This window comes from Frieseomelitta varia, unplaced genomic scaffold (genome assembly GCF_011392965.1).
Source record: "Frieseomelitta varia isolate USP_RPSP 00005682 unplaced genomic scaffold, Fvar_1.2 scaffold_880, whole genome shotgun sequence".
Taxonomy (NCBI): Eukaryota; Metazoa; Arthropoda; class Insecta; order Hymenoptera; family Apidae; genus Frieseomelitta; species Frieseomelitta varia.
This window is the reverse complement of record NW_025110679.1, coordinates 71,540-93,189: the sequence shown is the minus strand read 5'-3', so window position 1 is coordinate 93,189 and position 21,650 is coordinate 71,540. Positions and strand designations below refer to the sequence as shown.

Sequence of the window (21,650 nt, the reverse complement as noted above, 5' to 3'; positions counted from 1 at the left end):
AATATTATTAATTATTATTAGATTGCGGATTTTGATGCAAAATCATCATTTTTGGGAATATAATTAAAAGTTATCAAATATTATAAAAAGCGTTATACTTTGAATATTTTTTGTGTGTATCTTTAAATTTCCTATAATTGCACGAAAACTCGTATTATTATAGATATGATAATGTTTTGTGATGTAAAATGGTAAATAAATTAATTAAAAAGGAAGTAAATGGATGGTTAAAGAAGCGTAAAGAATTCAATGAGAAAACGTTCGAGCATGAGATAGGTGATTTTTATTTGAACGAAATTACGACGTGCACTACTTCACTACACACACGTGTGCTTCTTGATCGTGAATTTAATGGTCCAATTATTGGAAAACGTGGAATGCTCGAGTATGTATTTAATTCTCTCAGCTTTATGTGAAAAAGTTTCGTATTTATTTACGGGATGATATTGAAGATACCGTATTTTTCCCTAGAAGCTAAGAAACGTGAAAGAACTGTAATTCTATATAGAAGAAGCATTTAAAATGCTGAATCATATAAACTTAAAAGAGTAAAATTAAAAGTATGATAAGTTACAAACTGTTCTACATACTAAATTTTTATTTCTATTCCTATTATAAATAATATTAAATTATTATACATTTTATATATATAATATATGTATAATATATATATATATTATAATATATTATATATTTTTATTTCTATTCCTATTATAAATAATATTAAATTATTATATATATATTATATAATATTTTAATTTAAAAAAAAATATAATTATGGTTAAATTATAAATTAAATTAATATTTTATATATAATTTATTAAAATTAAATATATTTAAATTAAGATAAAATTAATAAAAAATTCTTAATATAAAAATTAATGAAAATTAAATAAGGGAACTAAAATTAGTAATTATAAATTAAAGTGCCAGCAATAGCGGTTAAACTTATAAGTTTATAATTAATAAACTTTATTAAAATAAATATTTATATAAAAATTAATAATTATAGGTGAAATTTAAATTATTTATATAAGTGTAATTTATTAAATTAAATTTAAATTATTTATATAAGTGTTCTAAAAAAAGAAATACTGCATTCTGAATGTTTTATATATGTTTCTTCAGAATATACCCATTTTGTACAATTTTGTATTTCAACAGTTTTTTATATAAATCAGCATCAGTGTGAATTAAAAAGGATTCTTAACATCACGTCAAAGAGATTCAACTGAATCACAACAATAATTAACAAGTATATCTAAATACTTATGCACGACGGTGAACCCGTCAAACGGAATTATTCAAAAGGATTCTTTCACAGATCTACTCTCGGGTTTTTACGCACGTAACTGACGACAAGAGAGAGTCAGAATCAATGACATCTAGTGGAGACGCGGTGGCGATACGTCTGACAAGAACACACGAGCGTGAATTCATGTGATATTTTTAGTATACTCGCCGGCTGGTGGCGGCATAACGAATAGATTGTTGTACCCTCTGCTCCATTATGATTTATCTCGTTAAATGGCACGACGAACGCGTCTCTATTCGCACCGTCGAGCTCGATTGTGAGTTCCGACAATTCACATTGCACAGACATGCTCTCTATTTCTCTCTCTCTCTCTCTCTCTCTCTCTTTCTCTTTCTCTGTTTCTGTTCCTGCCTCCCTGCACGAGCCGCTTTGGAATTTCACGCGACACATCGGTATACTACACGTAACATTCGCTGCACCGTGTAATCTTCGGTGCTGCAGCGTGTTCCATGTTCGAGGCATTCGCACGCGTGACACGATGTGCCACGTTCGCCAGCGGAGTATGAATGATCCGCGTTTCTTCTAATGAATCGATACGAATGGCCCTGGAGACTGACGGAGGCTAGAAAATTCCAGTTGGGACTGTTGGGACATCGATTCCCCCTTTGGGATGGTGTTCGTTGTATATATTTTTTTTTTTTTTTTTATTTGTTCCGTGTGTATGAGTCTAATTGTTCAGTTACAATTATTTTCATTTTTTTATATAATTCTTGTTTGAGATCGTGTGGATTTCGATACAGTTATCGGCAATCACTAGTTTTTTTTTTTTTTTTTTATGGGATTAGTTCCGATTTATACATGTTTCGCTGTATTCCATTTGTTAGTTAGTAATGTCTAGCAGGTATTTCCTTTTCAGTCTTCTAGGTAGTAGGGAGTAACAGTCTTTTGCCAGGGGGTTCCTGTGATTTTTGATTTTTTGTTGATGCGTTCTTGCGCGCTTTAGTATTTCCTCTTTGATGGTTGGTATTCCTAGGGTTTTTCTTATGTCATCGTTTCTGACATACCATTGAGCGTCTAATATTGTACGTAGGATGATGAATTGTAGATTTTCTATCTTTTTTATGTTCTACTTGGCTGCCATGACCCAGATTTGTAGCCCGCATGTCCAAATAGGTTTAATTATAATTTTGTAGATTAGTAGCTTATTTTTTACGTTTAGCTTAGAGTTTCTTGATGTTAGCCAGCATAGTGTAGTAGAGACAACTCAAATTTCTCTAGATAATACTATTTTTTTCCATTTAATTTTTCTTTTTTTCTTTTTTCTAAGATAATAAAGTTTCTAGATAATTAATTTTTCTTAGATACTATCGGTTCTAGATGATAATAATAATAATAATTCTGGCACAATAGACTGTAAAATTCGTTTACGTGAATTTGTCAGAAGACAATAGTCTCTGCAATTAGATTTCATATAACAGGAGTTCAGGTTCAAACCAGCGAGACGTTTGATTCAAATAAATGAAGCACAGAGTGTAATTGTAGCAGTTACATTAAATATAACTCGAGTATTTTGTGTCAAAGATCCTTCCAAGAATTAAAACCATGCCAACTGTTCTCGATGAAGAATATTCACTCATTTCACTGTAATTAATGAACTGGGTTCGTGATACCTATTAAACTTGGATTTCTTTAACCGAAACACTGAAGCTATTGAGACAGTTCTATTTATCTATTTTATTGATTCGCTTGGGAAGTACAATTTCTTTTCTATAAGTTAATAATAATTTCTATAAATCAGTATCTTCTTGTATGAATAGTGAAATAATTTGTCAAGTTTTTATGCATTTTATGTATTAATTAGATGTACACACCATGTGTATCTAATCTTTTGGTCGGTAGTACAATTTATAACACCCTGTATATATAACGGTTCACACAATACTAGTGGTAATTTGTTTCTTTGAAGGGAAGAACATATTGCACAGCCCTTTGTGACAAAGTGTCGCAACGCTTAAATGTTCCACTTGTTGGCGCGGTAAATCTGCATTTGCACTAGGTATTCTGTCTTTGATCGAGGCAAGCTTCCTATTATACCAGAGCGTTTTATAATACTTTGCCACGTATATATATTTCACATAGGCAAAAGTTGATATGTACTGTTCAGAAACCGTATCGATCAGCTTCATCAAATTAAGAGCACAGAAAGACGATGGTATTATCAACTCGTTAATGGTTAAATTCATCACAGAATTTATCGTTGCTCGCGTTCAATGAACTCACGAAAGTCAATTATTCGTTCGTTTGAAAATTGAATACTGAATCTTCTAATAAAACTCACAGATATTAATGGAATTAAAAAATTAATAAAAATTTGATTTCTGGACAATGGCTTCATCAAAGCCACGTGGAACATTCCTTAAGACTAAAGAAATCTATATACCCACAAGATCCTGTCACATGTTGATTCACGTTCATAGTATATTTATTAAGTATGACACGCACGCTGCGCAATGTTTGCTTACGATTCCAAATTAATGCATAATCGTCTAAATTCTTGATGTAATGGTGTTATTGCGATATGTAATGTTGCCATATAGGTGAACCAATACAGGCGAAATGATCTCCGCGTGCTCTCGATGCCGCCTGGGAATGTTTGAAATGTCGTAGAAATGTTATCGCCGCTCGATTATTCGCGATTTTACAACATTCGCCATTTGGTTCGCTCCATTTGAATTCACGAATGCGCAAAAATGTTCTTTCTTTTCTGTCCGGTTTTGCAACTGTGCACGCTGCATTTTAAAAACTGTCGCGGCAAGTGATCTTTACTCCCGCAGCATTAATTTTCATATTAAACGAAGCGAAATGCTAGACTTTTAATTATTCACGGGCAAACGAGTCCGCTCTAGAGAGAACGCAGAAAAATTTTAACATCAAACAGAGACAGAAAGTTTCGATATTTCTTGAGTTCGAATGCTATCGAATATTATTATTAATTTTACTGAATCATTGAGTATCGTTGAATCTCCATTCTTTCCTTCACCATTTTTAAAAATGTTGTAGTTGTATTGTAACCTCCTTTAGATATTTACATTTCCAACGAATGAATACAGATGATTCACACTTGACGATACCATTGAACTGCTACAAAATCTGATTAACTTCATTCGAAGAAACGTTATTTGTCATTACAAGAGTCGTTAAAAAGGTAATTGAAATTTCGTAAAAACGAGATAAGCATCGAACTCGATAAGATTGTAAATGTTGAAACAATGGACGCGCGTTACATAAAATAGAATTGTATTTTTTTCTGTTGCTATATCGCGTACATATCTGGATCATGATACAGCGACACGCGACCACGACGAGGCCACCACTCAATGGCAAAGAGGCATAAACCTTTGTGGTATTTATAGTAGACATTTATAGTATTGTAGTATATCGTAGTATCGTATCCTTTGCTATTGGATAAGATATACAGTAGAGCTCTTATTATCCGAGTTTCGTTCTATTCATAGCATGACTGACCCCGGGTAGTCGAGGCCATTCCAACAATCAAATTATCGAAATCTCGTTAACCCAAGAATCAAACACGACATTCGTTTGTTATATGAAAATCAATTTATGGTACGGTTCGCTTGAATTATCAGACGAATTAACTCGGTGTATTCCATTGAATTCAAAAGTACGATATATATTATTTTTGATTTATATTGCACGAGTAATGTCGATAAATAAATCTAAAAAAATAAAAGTAAATATTAAAAAGGCTTTGTTCAATAATTTATACTTGATAATAATAATTAATCTTCAATTATTGTGATACATGAGTTTGCACAATAATTTTAATGTAATTTGTTTTACGTGTGGCAGACTTGTTTTCAGTTAATCAGAAACTGTAGGGCAGAATTAATCGTATAAAACCAGATGGTTGATACACAGCGACTTACCAAGGATTTCATATAAATTACTGGAAGGATTACTGTACGTTGTACCGGAGTATTGATCGACAGTGTAGACGAGTGCAGTAATTTGTACCCTCTATTAATGCGTCCCTTTTAATTAAAATAGTACACTCGGTGGATATTAATTAAAAGAATATTAAAATCACTGACATGACTGTATTTGTGTTTATTAATTACGATTGCAATAAAGTTCAATATGTTTTACTACCAAGAGTAAATAGTAAATACACAAAAAAAAAAAAAAAAAATTAAAAANATTTATTCTGTTTCAATCTTTTATTATTCTACTTTAATTTAACTATAATTTAAATATACTATATTATACTATACTTATACTTATAAATATACTATATTGTACTTCTACTATAATTTAAATATATAATTCAATATAATGTAATTAATAGTCCAATTAAAAGTGTACACTTGGTGAATATTAATTAAAAGAATATTAAAATCACTGACATGACTGTATTTGTGTTTATTAATTACGATTGCAATAAAGTATAATAAAAAATTCAATATATTTTACTACCAAGCGTAAATAGTAAATACAAAAAAAAAAAAAATTAAGAAAATCATCAACTATTGATAGATTGCGAGTTTGCTAGATTGTTTAAAGACATATCTGTTCCATAATTTTCATACACTGAATACTCTAATCAATATTTATTCTGTTTCAATCTTTTATTATTCTACTTTAATTTAACTATAATTTAAATATACTATATTATACTATACTTATACTATAAATATACTATATTGTACTTCTACTATAATTTAAATATATAATTCAATATAATGTAATTAATAGTTTAATCTATCGTACGTTTCTATAAACTCCCCAAAATGCAATGAACGTCCGCAGTCTAATTGTTAGATTAATGATTTAAAACGATGTAAAAGATCAATCGAATTCTAACGTTGTTGTTAAGCTACAAAAATAAAATTCGACCATCAAAATAACAATGACCCAGCCTCTCGGATTCAAAATATTGATCAAATTCCATCGGACAATTCAGAGTGTACAAGGAGTGGTAGACGGCAGTTGCCTAACGAACACCATCCTCTCCCCCCGACGTGAAGTCGTGTTTCTCTTGGCGCCGACACCACGAATGTCTAACGTTTCGCGGAGCGAAAAGGAAAAACGGTTTTCCTTTGAGGAAACAGCATTTGAAAGCGTTACTTTCGCGCGCGAGACCTTTTTCAATTTCGCCTGGCAGGAACGAGCGCGACGAGGAAGAATCAGGGAGGAAGTACTGTAGAATTAGAGAGAAACAGACGCGCGTCGCGTTTCAAAAACGAGCACTCGTCGACCGACGTGAAACTTTGACAAGTCGGGAAGCCTTCTTCTTGAGAAAAATTGCAACTGGCAATGCACGCGTGGAAAATAATTCCTCGGTGAATCCTCCAACCCCTCTTTTCGACCCTTTGTCACCACCTCTGCTCGAATGAAATTCTCCGTTGGTTTCTAACGCGTCTATATACACGACCTTTGCCCCTGTACACCCCCGTTCATAAGTACAAGGACATTTGTAAAATTGTAAAAATATCAAATTAGAATAAACTATGTTTTGATGTATTGAAATAGAATTAATTCAATATATCAACAAATGCAATAATCTTTGTAACATCATGGTGTCTGAATTGAAACGTTTAATCCATACCTTGCAGTTCATCTACGATTCTGAAAATACAATTAAATAGACCGCGGACTTTTATTTAAAATTTTATTTATAATTTTGCGAACCAAAGGAAACTTGTGTCGCGCTGTGACTTCAATTCGTGTCAACGTCACTAACAATAAAAATTAAGCATTCAAATTTCACTATTTCAAGCGTTCGGAGAGTTAATAAGCTAATAATGTAAAAAAACAGCGAAACATTCGTTCCGAGAACACTCTGCATTTATGAACACGAGTGTACATACACAGAGCATGACCCAGCGGCGGGCTACAGAGTTATTTCGCTGTTCTTCGTACAATTAGGAGTTCTGACGACGACGACGACGCGGGGCGAAACGCCAGATGGAAAGAGGAAGCCACGGACGAGGAAAAGGGAGCATGCGAGTTGGCGGATCCCGCCGGAAGGGGGGGAGGCGAGGGGCAGAGGGATCGATATGCACCTCAGCGTCGCGACCGGATGTAGAAAGAGCGACTCGAGGCTTCCGCGCGCGCGGAGCAAATCTTTCGAAATGGAAAAACTTGTCGCGTGAATACACGCCGGTTTATCAATGGAGGGGGGAGGGGGGAGGGAGAGGTGGATTGATAAAGGGAAATAGTCGAGGAATGGAGCAGAGATCTCTGCCTCTGGGTTTAGAGATTTCCGGCGGCGAACAGGCTCAACGAGCCACGAAATTGAAATTACCAAGATGGTGTTCAGAATGTTCTGAATTGATATTGTTCGACGAATTGATGGGCTGAACGTTCCAGATGATATTCGATACAGTATCAAGGAACGTGGCATTCGTGTGCACTTGATAAAAAGTTAGAGTGGATTTTCATGCTGGTGTCATGTAATTTCGATAATTGCATATTAATCCATTGAGAGCCAAAGAGTCATCTATCATAATAGATACTTGAATTTCACAGCTACACAGAATCCAAATGGAAGATGAAAAAGTAGACTTCAGGAATTATTCTTTTTATAAAATTTTACTCTATCCCAGAATTTCTTCAATATTGGGGAACAGAATTTTATAAAAGATTCGAATCAAGAGATGTTTCTCATGCTTTTTAATATTTTATGGCCCTGTATTCTTTCATTCTTATCTAGCCTATGGAATTTCAAATATAACTGTTGATTAACTGAATATAATACATGATCCCAAACAATGTTATACAAAATTGTCGTATACATTTGCTGAAAGAAAGCGACTCTAGCGAATTTTTCCATTTAATTGTAATTTGAATTTCATTAAACGAAACGCTGCTTCTCCGTACGCTTTCTGTCACGTGGTTTTCTTTGGCCGGCTCATTGAAACGGAGATGTAGATGACAGACAGGATGGTGAAATTGATATCGTTTTTAATATATTCGCTGCCGGTTGCAGGCTGTTGTGTTACGGCTGAATAACGGCATTATAGATTTGCGGTGCGCCTCTTTCCCACGTCTGTCTCTCGCTGCTTCCGGCATACCATGCACACATAGCGCTCCATCAGAATTCATGGCTATAAATATCGTCGCGCGTGATATTCCCGTGAGACGATTTTTAAACAAGATAAGAGAATCGCATTCCTAGAATTGATCATTAGCGTCCGGCACGCAGAACAACTGCGAGGATAATTATTAAAGAAATTGTTGTTTACTTTGTAAAAATGTGTTGTTCGTGAATTGATGCTGACGTCATTGCGATTACTATACGGGACTGTACGTTTCTACGTTATTTGACCTACCTTCGCGTAATCACCTTTGACTCAACAATTTTCGCGTAACACTTCCAAGTCACGAACAAGATTATTAAGCATCGTCTGATTTATCATTAGCTACGTCTTTTGACAACAATGTAAATTCTATAAAACTTCACATTTATGATAACAAAGTTGTTATCGTACAACATTATTAATATTCATATTAATATCGTTGCAATGAAAATGGAATAATTGAAAGAAAGAAGCAATCTTGGAGTTGTTGTTATAAAAATGTTGTAGACAGACTCCTTGATCGATTATGAAGAGGTCGCGAAAAGATTATTTATGCAAATTCCGGCAAATCTATACTTTTTGGTAATACAGTTCTAGCATATTAAATGTTGTCAAAAACTCTCTTTTACATTTTTGTGTATTATGCATAGTTTATATTTTTTCTTGCGAGTCCGTAAATTCCGTGGAATTTCTTTTCATGGTCCTGATATTGAGAAATTAAAGAGTAGAATTGCGAATAAAATATTCTGCCAATTCAATTTAAGAAGAATTATTGACGAAGTTAATATATTAATACACAGACTTTCGCATTTACAGTAATTTTCTTTTTTTCTTTGCAATTGCTCGTGTCACTAACAGTGTCAATCCTTTTTGTTTAGGTCACATATTCGGCAGATCTTGCTATCGAGATACCAGGAAACTTGAGCCAGGGAGGCTCCTGGTATCGCCTGGATTACAGCCCTGCTGTAGGTTATCCACCACCAAATACCACTATAGCCGCCACCGATATCGGTGATGTGATCAAGTTTAAAGACGGACTTCCTGGCACTAGATATGAATTTTGGTTGTATTATAGCAACAGCACTCTTCACGATTGGCTGACATGGACTGCGTCCATAACTACGGGTATCGTAAATTTTATTCGTGATTCGTGTTTGGTACGAAACACATCATGTACACAAGTTACAGCTCAGATCTATTTCACAAATTGAAAAATAGAGTTTATTTATCATCATCAGCAATACAATTTCACTTGCAATTCTTTTTAATTAATTTGTAATATCAAATTCTATTAATTTCAAGGAAATTTCAAAGATCTACTTTGTATTTTTAATCGTTGTATCTCCACTTATGTCATATAATTTCATGAAATTTGAAGGAAACATAGTGTTTTTGTTATATTTTAATTAAACTACAAACTTTTTGTACATTTATAGGGAATATCCTCTTTATAATATTTACTTAGTCTTTATGTTTTTTAATTATTTTCGTAGGAATGTAAAATTATACAAATATCTGCAGTCTGATTACAATAAACGATTCTTATTTCGTTATTATAGATTAACGTAGTTTAATTATAATTTAACTTTATTCAACTTCATTCTTTTGATGTCTCATTAATATTATTCGTTTAATTTCTCCTTTCAATATCAGTGCATGATTATAACAAACCTATTAAACGTTTCAACGTTCGGCATGCCCGCGTGAAAATTACGATCGATATTACATTATAATAGACGTCCGGGTTGGAAAATATAACGGCGCATTAAAAACTTCTAACGAGGTTCGTTCTTAATCACGTTCTTACTTCACTCTCCGCCCGGTGGCGAATTACATCCAATAAGCGGAGAGAACAGCAGCTATTGAATGAAACTGAATGCGGTTCGTTTTGCAGCCCCGGATCCGCCCTCGAACCTCACCGTCTCCGTGCGGAATGGAAAGACCGCGATAGTCTATTGGGCGCCGCCAGCCCAGGGCAATTATTCCGGTTTCCGGTTGAGGGTGCAAAGTTTCAGCGACACCGGAAATCCAAAAACCAGCGTCATCCCCGCGGACGCGGTGCCCTATGTTCTACGTGATCTCATCCCCGGGGCTACGTACTCTCTTCAACTTTTCACCGTGTTAGACACCAAAGAAAGCGTGGCCTACACCAGCAGGAATTTCACCACCAGTGAGTCGACCAAACTGCGCGTTTCGCGTAATGTTTTGTTACGCTTTCGTTCTGCAAAGTTCCGGTTTATTTCGGTGGAATTTAGAATCTTGCAAAAGAAAAAAAAAAAAAGAAAAGAAAAGAAATTCAGATTTTTACGTATTTATGGGAAGCTTGAAAGTGCAAGAATGTCTATAGCGTGGAAAAGAATTTTAATTATGTAAGATTATTTATTGCAGTGTTTGGTAGACGAAACAAATTTTTATTTAGGTTTCGTTCTTTTAGTTAGAGATGTAAAAATAAATATAACTAGCATCGTTATTCTTTCAGAATCTGTGTAATTTCTAGTACACTCAATATTAGTACCCATAAAATGCTCAAAATTCTAAATATACGAAATTTAATTTTATATATTAATAACAATAATAATTCTTACTTTAATAAAAGTTTTCAATTTATATTTTATATATATATCACTGTTTCAAAGTTTTCGTTTCGAATACAAAAAAATTAAACCATCATAATCCCTTTAATATGTAAATTCAAATTTCGGAAATTCATCGAGCCTCTCTCGCGAGAAAATGCTCCAGTAAAAAATTAATGGAAATTTAGTTCCATGTATATGCGGTGTATCTTTTTACTTTTATAGAGCCCAACACGCCGGGGAAGTTTATCGTGTGGTTTAGAAACGAGACGACCTTACTGGTCCTTTGGCAGCCGCCCTATCCTGCTGGGATTTACAGCCATTACAAAGTTAGTATAGATCCTGCCGATGCCATAGAATCTGTTCTTTATGTGGAGAAAGAAGGAGAACCTCCTGGGCCTGCACAGGCTGCTTTCAAAGGGCTCGTCCCTGGTAAGATATATTTATTTAAATAATTTAATGGAATAACTGACAAAATACTTTTCACCCTTCCTCCACCTATTTTTTTTATCTCACGCTTGAAATCAATACAATCCACCTAATGTCCCATATTTGTTTTTTTTTTTCTGATCGCTGCAGGCCGAGCTTACAATATTTCCGTTCAAACGATGTCAGAGGACGAAACCTCGGCCCCCACGACGGCTCAGTATCGAACGGTGCCATTACGTCCCCTCAATGTTACCTTCGACAAGTCCTCGATAACGTCCACGTCCTTTCGCGTTTTCTGGAACCCTCCCGAGGGGGTGTCCGAATTCGATAAGTATCAAATATCGTTAGGGAGTAACAGAAGATTAGCGCCAGTCACCAGGAACAGAGACGACGAGAGTAAATGGGAATTCAAGGACCTGGAGCCAGGGAAAACTTATCAAGTGGTGGTGAAGACAGTGTCAGGCAAGGTAACCAGTTGGCCAGCTAACGGAGACGTTACTTTAAGTGAGTATTTCCTACTTTCTACTTGGCTGTTAACTCTCTGACCTTCGACGAAAATCTTACAAGAAAATCTTCTGTATATAACTAAGATCTTTACTAAGACCTTTCGATCTTGGTAAAACAGGAAATTGACAAAACATTATTATTTCGTATATTTATGTTTGATATATTTTTCTTGCCTCTATAATTAATAATTAACAACAGTTTAATAATAACTTAATGATACTACATTATTGCCGTTAGTATGTTCAATATTATTTTCGATCAACATACGTGCAAAAATATTATTCAATTTATTCACAATTAATAACGTGTTGTGGAATTTATTAATTTCCTGTCGAAATTCCTAACTCTGTTACGTACTTCGACAAAGTTTAACGCCATACAAGTGCATTGTCTCGTTGCTGTCAATAATTATACATAGTGGTTCTGAAAATGATCAATATAGTCTCTATTATCGATTAACTTTCCTCTCGAACGGCAGAATGCTGTTCTCTGCTTAATAAATTTATCGACAACTTTAAAAGTTTTCTTTTAAAAGTAATCATTTCGATCTTAATATTTTTTCAGAACCGTTACCCGTGCGCGACCTTCGCACTGTCATCGACGAAAAAACCGGAATGGTGGAGGTGTCTTGGCATCCTGAAAATTCGAGCACTCAGGACAGTTACAAGCTTCAATATCACGAAGTGGAAACTACGATCGGCGGTGACAGCAATATGTTGACAACTGACAAGACCAAGGCGAGCATTTTCATTATCTTGCTTTATTATTTCCACAAGTGTACGATTCAATGAATTAAGATTTCGTTTATTACGCAAAAACGTACATATACTGCAACTAGAAAGTCGTTTTAATATTCGGTATAATGAACATGATAGTGTATCTTGTAATTCAATTGTTAATATTAAGCAACCAAGGATATACATATCTATATATCTATTACAATTTACGTGTTTAGTTTGTAAGATGATTAAGAAAATTCTATGGTTTTTAATCGACGAATATAGAAAACGTATCAACATAAAAAAAAATAGTTGTCTTTAGTAAAAAGGAATGATGTAAAAATTAATATTAATATTACTGTATTTGTTATTCTGTTAAAATTAACATCGTCATTCTTTTTTATCTCTGTATTACTCCTTATTATCATAAAAAAAGAGCAACAGAAGTTTCTTAGCTATCTAACCTGTTATTTAATTTTTCCAGCTTCGAAATGAACATAGATAGTAGACTTCCTAGTTCTCTGAGCAAGAACATGTACATTTCCTTAATTTACAGTCTGTGTCATATCTTAAATATATGATGAGACTGCGAAGAAGTTGTTGAAGTAAACAAATATGTTTGACAAAAGTGACAAATGCAAGAGTGGATAATATTTTTAGAATTACTTACGTTTAGTCTTTCAATCGAATTTACGTTTCTCGTTTTGATGCAAATGAGGCACACCTAACAGCACGTAAATGCGAGAAATCGGATTTAAGATACCAGGTTATTAGCGATCTCGGTAATAAAATCCAAGAGAGAATTTTTATCGTGAACAATTTTTGTAACGCAACACATAGAAGTAGATTTATTTTAATTACTATTTGCGTAATATTAGATAAAAATTTTATTTCGTATTCACTGATGATATTGAATTTCATTATCAGTTTGTTAAAATTCATTGACATGATCACGATGAATAAACGTTCTCTCTTAACTGATAACTGACGTGTAGTCAGTAATAATTATAATTAAATGAAAATTATGATTATAATTATTATATCACGTATTTCGATTAATATAACAGAATAACAAATACAGTAATATTAATATTAATTTTTACATCATTCCTTTTTACTAAAGACAACTATTTTTTTTTTATGTTGATACGTTTTCTATATTCGTCCATTAAAAACCATAGAATTTTCTTAATTATCTTACAAAATAAACACGTAAATTGTAATAGATATATAGATATGTATATCCTTGGTTGCTTAATATTAACAATTGAATTAGATACACTATCATGTTCATTATACCGAATATTAAAACGACTTTTTATATTACTATATAATTTTATATTTTATTTCCAGGTTACATTGGAAGCCTTATTGCCAGGCAGAAATTACTCGATAATCGTCCAAGCGATTAGTAATAAGGTTGAATCGAACGAGACGGTGTTGTATCAAGTGACACGACCCTCCAGCCCTATAATCGAGGATTTAAAGCCAACCGAGATGGGGCTGAACATCTCGTGGAAGAGCGACGTTAATTCGAGACAAGAGAAATTCGAAGTAACGCACAACAGAAACGATACCGGGGAGAGTGCAACCACGTTAACCACGGAATCTCATATCGTTTTGGAGGACCTTTATCCTGGGGCAGCGTACGAAGTCAAAGTTTTCGCCATTAGCCACGGTCTAAGGAGCGAACCGCACGACTACCTTCAAGCAGTTTGTAAGTAATATAATTTCAAACATAATAATAATTGCATGAAAATTATCAAATCACCAAACAGATTGTGCATCTTTATGCATTTGTGAAAAATTTGCAGGAAATATATAGTATATAAAGTTATGATATTATATTATATATATAGTATTATATATATATTATATATATAGTATTATATATATATTAAATATATAGTATAATATATATTAAATATATAGTATATAAAGTTATGATATTATAATATATATTATATAAGTTATGATATTATATTTAATTGAAATAATTGAAATTGATTTTCTGACTAAGTTTCGTATTTCTGAAAATTATTGTTGAATTTAGGATTTATTGGAAATATTTCAGGATTTTAGGATCTTAGTATTCTAGCAAGTATAATATGAAGCACATCGTGTTGCGTAGAATCTTTTTACTATAATTTAGTCGATGTGTTTAAAGAATGCATAGTAATTAATGTAATTATTCGATTGCAGTGCCTCACGCGCCAAAGAATTTAAGTATCGAGAAAGTAACGAGCAACACGGTTGTTGTACACTGGGAGGCGCCAACTGACTCGCTGTATTCCGAGTTCTCGATACGATATCGAACAGAGGATGACCCGAGATGGGTAAAATTGCCAAGCGTTCGAGAAACGGAAGCAGAAGTGGCGGACATGACGCCAGGGGAGAGATACACGATTCAAGTGAACACCGTGAGCTACGGGGTCGAAAGTCTCTATCCCCTTCAAGTGAATCATACAGTTCGTAAGTGAATTAGAAAATAGTAAATCTGAATAATATCAGGTGTTCTAGTGTTTAAATGTTCTTGAATAATATTAATATACTCTTATTTATGTTTCATGAATTAATGAAATTTATATATAGGTACAATCAATTTGAAATGATTTTATTCCCAATAAATGGAAGAAAATATATGATTATATAACGATTAATATATATATATATATATATATATATATATATATATATATATATATATTATAATTTTGCAATAAATATCTCGTGACGTGTACACACATTATTTTCATTTTTCAAATTTTATAAAAATAGATACAAATACTTTCGCGCATCATAATTCTACTGTATAAACTTCAAGCATTTATTTATTCCTACCATTTCTAATTTAAAAATCATATAATAACCTGTGAGATGATATTTCTAAGTGATTCTTTGATTCGTAAGCAACATATTGAATGTAAGAATTTCCAATTCAAATGATTCGTGTCATATTTCAGGACCCAATCCAGTACTTAATATCACTCCAGTCATCGATTCGACGAACGTGACCCTGGAATGGCCAAGACCAGAGGGTAGAATCGAAACTTACGTGATAAGATGGTGGCCAGTCGAGAATCCCGAAGACATACACGCTAAAAATGTCACGGAGAGCAACGACGTGACCAGTGTACTTTTCGAAGAAAATACAGTGCAAAGGGTGCTTATCAGCGACCTGATGCCAGGCGTTCAATATTCCTTTGTGCTCTACACTGTCTCTTACAATTTGTTCAGTGATATCACCAATTTGACAACCAGGACAAGTAAGTTTCGCCGCTCACTCGTCCCTCGTCACAAAGTATTCGCACTTCTTACTCGATTTAACAAACGAGGCTACGTTTCTCTTTTTGGATGACGTTTGTCCAACTATTTCATTGAAATAGTGAAAGAAATTTGCTTGACCACGAGCACTAACACTCCAATACTTGAATCAATACCATTCATGGTTATTTCATTACTAATCGCGTGTGTGCTTACGTTATATTGACACGATGATATCTTCATACGCACCTGTGACACATTTGTAACATTACAAACAGTCTTATTCCCTCAAACAGTGAACAATCATATTTTGTAAAATAATTTACAATGTACGTATAATTTCACGTAATCTTAGAGAGCATTGGTCTATCTCGATTTAATCGAAAACTACGATATGTCAGGTGAATCACCCAGAGAGCTGGAAATTAAGATATTTTCGAAACTATTAATTACATAAAAATTGTTTCACAGAGGAGTTATTTCGAGAAGGAAATAATTTGTAATACTAATGCAATTAGCAGAGGTGCGCGAGAACCCGAAATATCGATCAGGAACGGGTACCCGAAAATTTCGAGATTCTCGAATTTATCGGGATTCCCGAAAGAGTTGGAATTTGGAAAAGGATTGGGAACAAGCTTAAATAATTCGTCAAAGCCCACGCTTTCAACTGTATCGAAAGGTCGTAGATCTAGAACCATCATTCGAGCAATTCCCTCTGTTATATCTTTTGGTTCAACAATCTTTCGCGTATCATTTTGTACATGCGACAAATTTTATATCGATTCAGTTTCTCTTCTAGTACATGTACTTACGTTTGGATGCATATGGCTTCAAATGGCGTAATAAACCAGTAGTGTTTGCATATTTAGTTTTAAATTCATGGTAACAATGTGTGCATTCCGCCTTTGTATCATCTTTTTCCTGAAAATGTTCCCAAACAGAGCTTCTCGGTACCTTCTTCCTTTGCACGATATCTTCTGCACTACTTCCTGCTACCACAACTTTGCTCTCACTATCACTCGACATTTCTTTTTAAAGATTTTCAATCTTTATTAAATTCACACAGATTTTGAAATATACGTCTGAACCTACCGAATTTCTCAGCGATACTGCTCAACAGCGTACATAATGTTCAAGTATTAAGCACGCAGTCACACGTTTGTATACATCAGGTCACATTCTTAGAATCCGTGTTTCCAATAATTTCACCGGCAGAAGAAATTGAACTGTGTATTTACATATTTTGTAGGCTGCTATACAGCATTGCAGAGTAGTTCGAGAAATTAGATTCTCGATATTTTCGGGTTCTCGTACACCTCTAGTAATTAGTTATTTTTCAAGTCTATGAAGCCCAATTTTATTTTTTTTTTCTTTAGATAAAATCACATATTTTTTTAGTACATTTTGTGGTAATTCGTTCTTCATCTCAGTAAAAATATGTTATTGCAGAATCAATGTATAATTATTATTCAATTATTTAATTTTGTAAAACTTTTCATTAATAGTTTCGACAATATTTGAACTTCCAGTCTTAGGCGATCACATCACACTGTGCAATAACCTAATTTCACATACAGTTGAACATACATACGATTACAAGGCAAAGTAACAAAATTTAATACCTAGTTAACTTCGTTCTGGTCTTTTCTTTCACTGAGAAGTCCAAACAATTTTCTTTTTGAAGTAGAAACAGAAAAGATAAAGTGTTAGGAGATCGTGTTAAATGCAGAAAGTCGATCTAAATAAAGAGAAACGTGATTAAAGCTATGTAAAAAAAAAAAAGAATAAAAATAAAAGAAAGTATGAAAATTCCGACCTCCAAGAAATTAAAAAAAAAAAAAAAATAAAAAATAAAAAAACACGAGTGTATCGAATTCAGTGCCGCTGATTCAGTCGGAAGTGGTCGTCGTGGTCGATCAAGATCAGCCCGATTCGTTAACGTTGAGATACACACGGACCCCCGTTCAATCATCCAAGTTCGATCTGTATCGATTCCGGATTAGCGATGAGAGCAACACGACGAAAGAACGGATGGTCGACGACATCGACACCAAAGTGACGTTCACCGGCCTAACACCTGGCAAACTGTACAACGTCACTGTTTGGACCGTCAGCGATAACGTGGAGAGCAGACCTCTGATCAGGCAGGACCGACTTTGTGAGTATTTTTGCCTGGAGGTGACATCTATTTTACCGCAGTTAGGCGATCTCTCGATGCGCGAAAGTAAATTCAGACAGCGGCGGGAACACGAAATTGAAAAGTTGAACGAAGTCACTTACGGTTTGAGATGCAACGGGGTTAAAGTTGGAAATAATTACGAAATAGAGAAACAGTTTATTGACTTTTTGCTTCGGAATGAAATAACTTCCATTTCGTTTCAGTTCGAATTGAAGATTTAAAATTTAAAGGAATTTAGAGAAGTTAATTAACTGTTCGTTGAAAATAATACAAGTTTTATATTATCTCGAATGAAATTTTGATTGAAGAAGTTTAGGCGAACACAAATGATTATAAAATTATAAAATTAATTGATTTCTCGTTTTGAAAAGAAACAACTTTTAGTTCAAACGAGATTTCTAAATAATTGTGAACGATTATAAAGTAAATAAAAAAACGATTCATCGATCCCCTAGTTTAAAATAAAACAAACCAATTTTCATATTATTTTTTAAACGAAATTCTAATTAAAAATATTTAAGCGAATAAAAGTCATTCAAAATGATCATGAAATCAACAAACAATTCATTGAGCTTCGTTTAAAAAAGTAGAGAAGTCTTCATTTTAGTTTTTAAGTTCGAATTTCAATTCGAAAAGTTAACTGAAATTCACAGTTGTGATTGTAATTTTGTATTGTAGGGGAAGAAGAGGTTTAATATTAATTTCCTGATAGGTATGTTTTACGATCAAACGCTAAGGTGTTTCAACTTACCCGGTTAACACAGTTTGATTGCTTGAAACCTCTACTGATCGTTTCATAATTAATTAGAAATTAATATTAAAATACGTATTCGTTTTAAATTTTCATTGTGCAGCTTGCTCGTTAATGCTTAATGAAAACGTACAACGGAACTGTACGAGTTCATATGAAATTCCACTTGAGAACGTGGTACTTCTTTCTTTTTTTTATTTTTTTCTGTTTGAAGTTCAGCTTCCTCGTGACGCTCGATATCATGTGTAACTGTAATTAACCAATCAGAGTAGAGAAATAACGATTCAAGTGAACTTTTCTCCGAAGTAACTGTGTTATATCTTTCTTCGGAAGCTGTTTCAAACGCGTTCTAGTCTAAAAGTTTCTTGATATTATTATCTCAGAGTTGTATTCCTTTACGAGAGACACAGAAAAAAAAAAATTAATGGCAATTGTTTAATCTTGCTGTGTTCTCAAAAATTAAACCAATACCTCAAGCTTAAAGAGAAACACGAAGGAAAATTCTTTTGTTAGTATACACGATTATTGAATTAAATTTTCTGTTAAGTATCTTTTTAATATATTATAATTGCTCTTTGTTTGCTAAACTGATGATCGAAATATGAAAATTCAAGAATCGGGCAGCACGGTTAAGAAGGATCTCTTTTCAAAATAAAAAGAATAAGCGAAATAAAAATAACAAATTATATAATCTATTAATTGCTTCAAACAGCACAATGATTTTCAAAGACCATCGATCCTACACACGTTTGTAGTCCGTGAAATTCCACATTAAATTCCATTTTAATAGAAATGAAAATTACGTAATAAAAAAATATGAAATGCATAAAGAAATGAAAGAGCACGCGGACTGTTCAAGAATAATCGTGAAATCTACTTTCAGATCCTGAACCAGTCACGTCCATTCAAGCAATAGAGATCAACGACACGAGGATCACGTTAACATGGGACATTCCACGTGGACAGTACGACGCTTTCGAGGTCCAATACATAAACACAGAGGAAAATTACATTCAGAACATCACGAGCGCTAATTTGATAACCATCTCCGATTTGAAGCCGCACCGAAATTACACGTTCACGTTGGTTGTGCGTTCGGGCACGGCGTCCTCTTACCTCAGAATATCGAATCCCGTGAGCGCAAGCTTCACCACCAGCGAATCTTATCCTGGCAAGGTGGAGAAGTTCCACCCTACGGATATTCAGCCTAGTGACATTAGTTTCGAGTGGTCTTTACCGAGTCAGGAACAGAATGGCATCATCAGAAAATATACCATCACCTATGGATTGGAGGTAAGTCTGCGTCGACGTAAGCAGCATTACGAGATTTGAACGGTCTAACTTCGTCAGTATACACGGAGTATTATTCAACCATTTGTTACATTTCGAGTGAATATTTTCATTTCGTGAAATATCTCTGGTGTGTTTTTAAGGAGATCGGTATATTTCATTAATTTTTTGTAATTTCTTTTTTTATTTTTAAGAAATATTTTACGATTTGTAAAGTCTTTAAAACATGGTCTCCGTGGGTCTTTAATATCAATTTATAATAAGTATTTAAGATACGTTTCGTATGACGATTAATAAGTGTCAAGTGTCATAATTAAAACATTTATTCCTGTTCTATACATGTATAACTAATTTACTAACTGCCGAGTATTAATTGCAAGTGTTCAGCGGCACGAAAATGATCAGAAGTGTGTACAGATCATTTAATTCAAGTCAAGTAGAGTTTCAAATCTACTTAAAATTGTGTTACAATCATCATAAACTGAATCATTTCCCGATTCAGCATACCACTTGGCTGAAATCAGTTTTCGCACTAACGAATTGAGTCACAAGACGCTGTACCTGTAAGAAGATAGAATACCCAAGTAGGATTCACTCCCAACAAACGAGGATTTTTCATTTGGAAAATCAGTATTAGCATTGAACTAATCGTGAGTCACACGTTTGCCCCACCATGCTCCACACGTATGTATGTACGTCGCGCGTAAACGCGTAAACGCTTCTAGGCATCTCGCTCAAAATTGCAAAAAAAAAAAAAAAGAAAAAAGAAAAAAAAATGGAATGAAAGGAAAATACAAACGACACACGCGCGTGTGCCTGAAATTGTCGAACAATTAACGCGCAGTTTAAAAGCAAAGTTTATCTCGTTTGACATCACATTTTGAAGGAGCGTTTCGAGTATCTCCGCGCGAACGAGCGTGATCGGATTAAATCGACACGATGTTGCTTCTGTCGTTGTCATTAGGGTTCGACCCACACTCAGATGCAGGACTTCAGGCCAAACGAATACCACGGCGTTATTAAATCGCTCATACCCGGGAAGACGTACATCTTTCGGATTCAAGCGCAGACGAAAATCGGCTTCGGCCCCGAGGCGGTGTGGAAGCAGAAAATGCCGATTCTGGCGCCGCCGAAACCGTCGACTCAAGTGGTGCCAACCGAGGTGTGCAGAAGCAGCACCACGATACAAATACGATTCAGGAAGAATTATTTCAGCGAGCAGAACGGCGCGGTCACGTCTTACACGATCATCGTGGCCGAGGACGATAGTAAAAACGCTTCTGGCTTGGAAATGCCCAGTTGGAGGGATGTTCAGGCCTACAGCATCTGGCCACCGTATCAGGTAAGGTGATCCGAGTGGTTTTCTTTTGGAATATCCGCGTATCTATTTCATATAAATTATAATATTGTATATATATATATATATATATATATATATATATATATATACAATATTATAATATTTTATATATATATATATATATATATATATATATATATATATACAATATTATAATCTGTTATATATATATATATATATATATATATATATATATATATATAATAGTATAATCTTATATATT

General features: G+C 34.0%; 1 protein-coding gene across 6 annotated transcripts in view; it reads left to right on the top strand.

Moving 5' to 3' along the window:
- The window catches only part of LOC122536955 (tyrosine-protein phosphatase 10D), a 68,296-nt gene that overhangs the window by 30,223 nt on the left and 16,423 nt on the right, over positions 1-21,650 (top strand). For 5 of the 6 annotated variants that reach the window (XR_006308522.1, XM_043669760.1, XM_043669762.1 and 2 more), the window contains exons 2-12: positions 9,234-9,480; positions 10,250-10,525; positions 11,154-11,360; positions 11,508-11,861; positions 12,429-12,601; positions 13,937-14,300; positions 14,786-15,055; positions 15,547-15,849; positions 17,727-18,005; positions 19,661-20,070; positions 21,032-21,409. Coding sequence is in view for 5 of the 6 variants with exons in the window: in XM_043669760.1 (XP_043525695.1) it covers positions 9,234-9,480; positions 10,250-10,525; positions 11,154-11,360; positions 11,508-11,861; positions 12,429-12,601; positions 13,937-14,300; positions 14,786-15,055; positions 15,547-15,849; positions 17,727-18,005; positions 19,661-20,070; positions 21,032-21,409 (3,261 nt within the window). In the remaining variant the exon portion in view is untranslated. The remainder of the gene's footprint in view (positions 1-9,233; positions 9,481-10,249; positions 10,526-11,153; positions 11,361-11,507; positions 11,862-12,428; positions 12,602-13,936; positions 14,301-14,785; positions 15,056-15,546; positions 15,850-17,726; positions 18,006-19,660; positions 20,071-21,031; positions 21,410-21,650) is intronic. The other variant, XM_043669765.1, reaches the window with a different exon arrangement.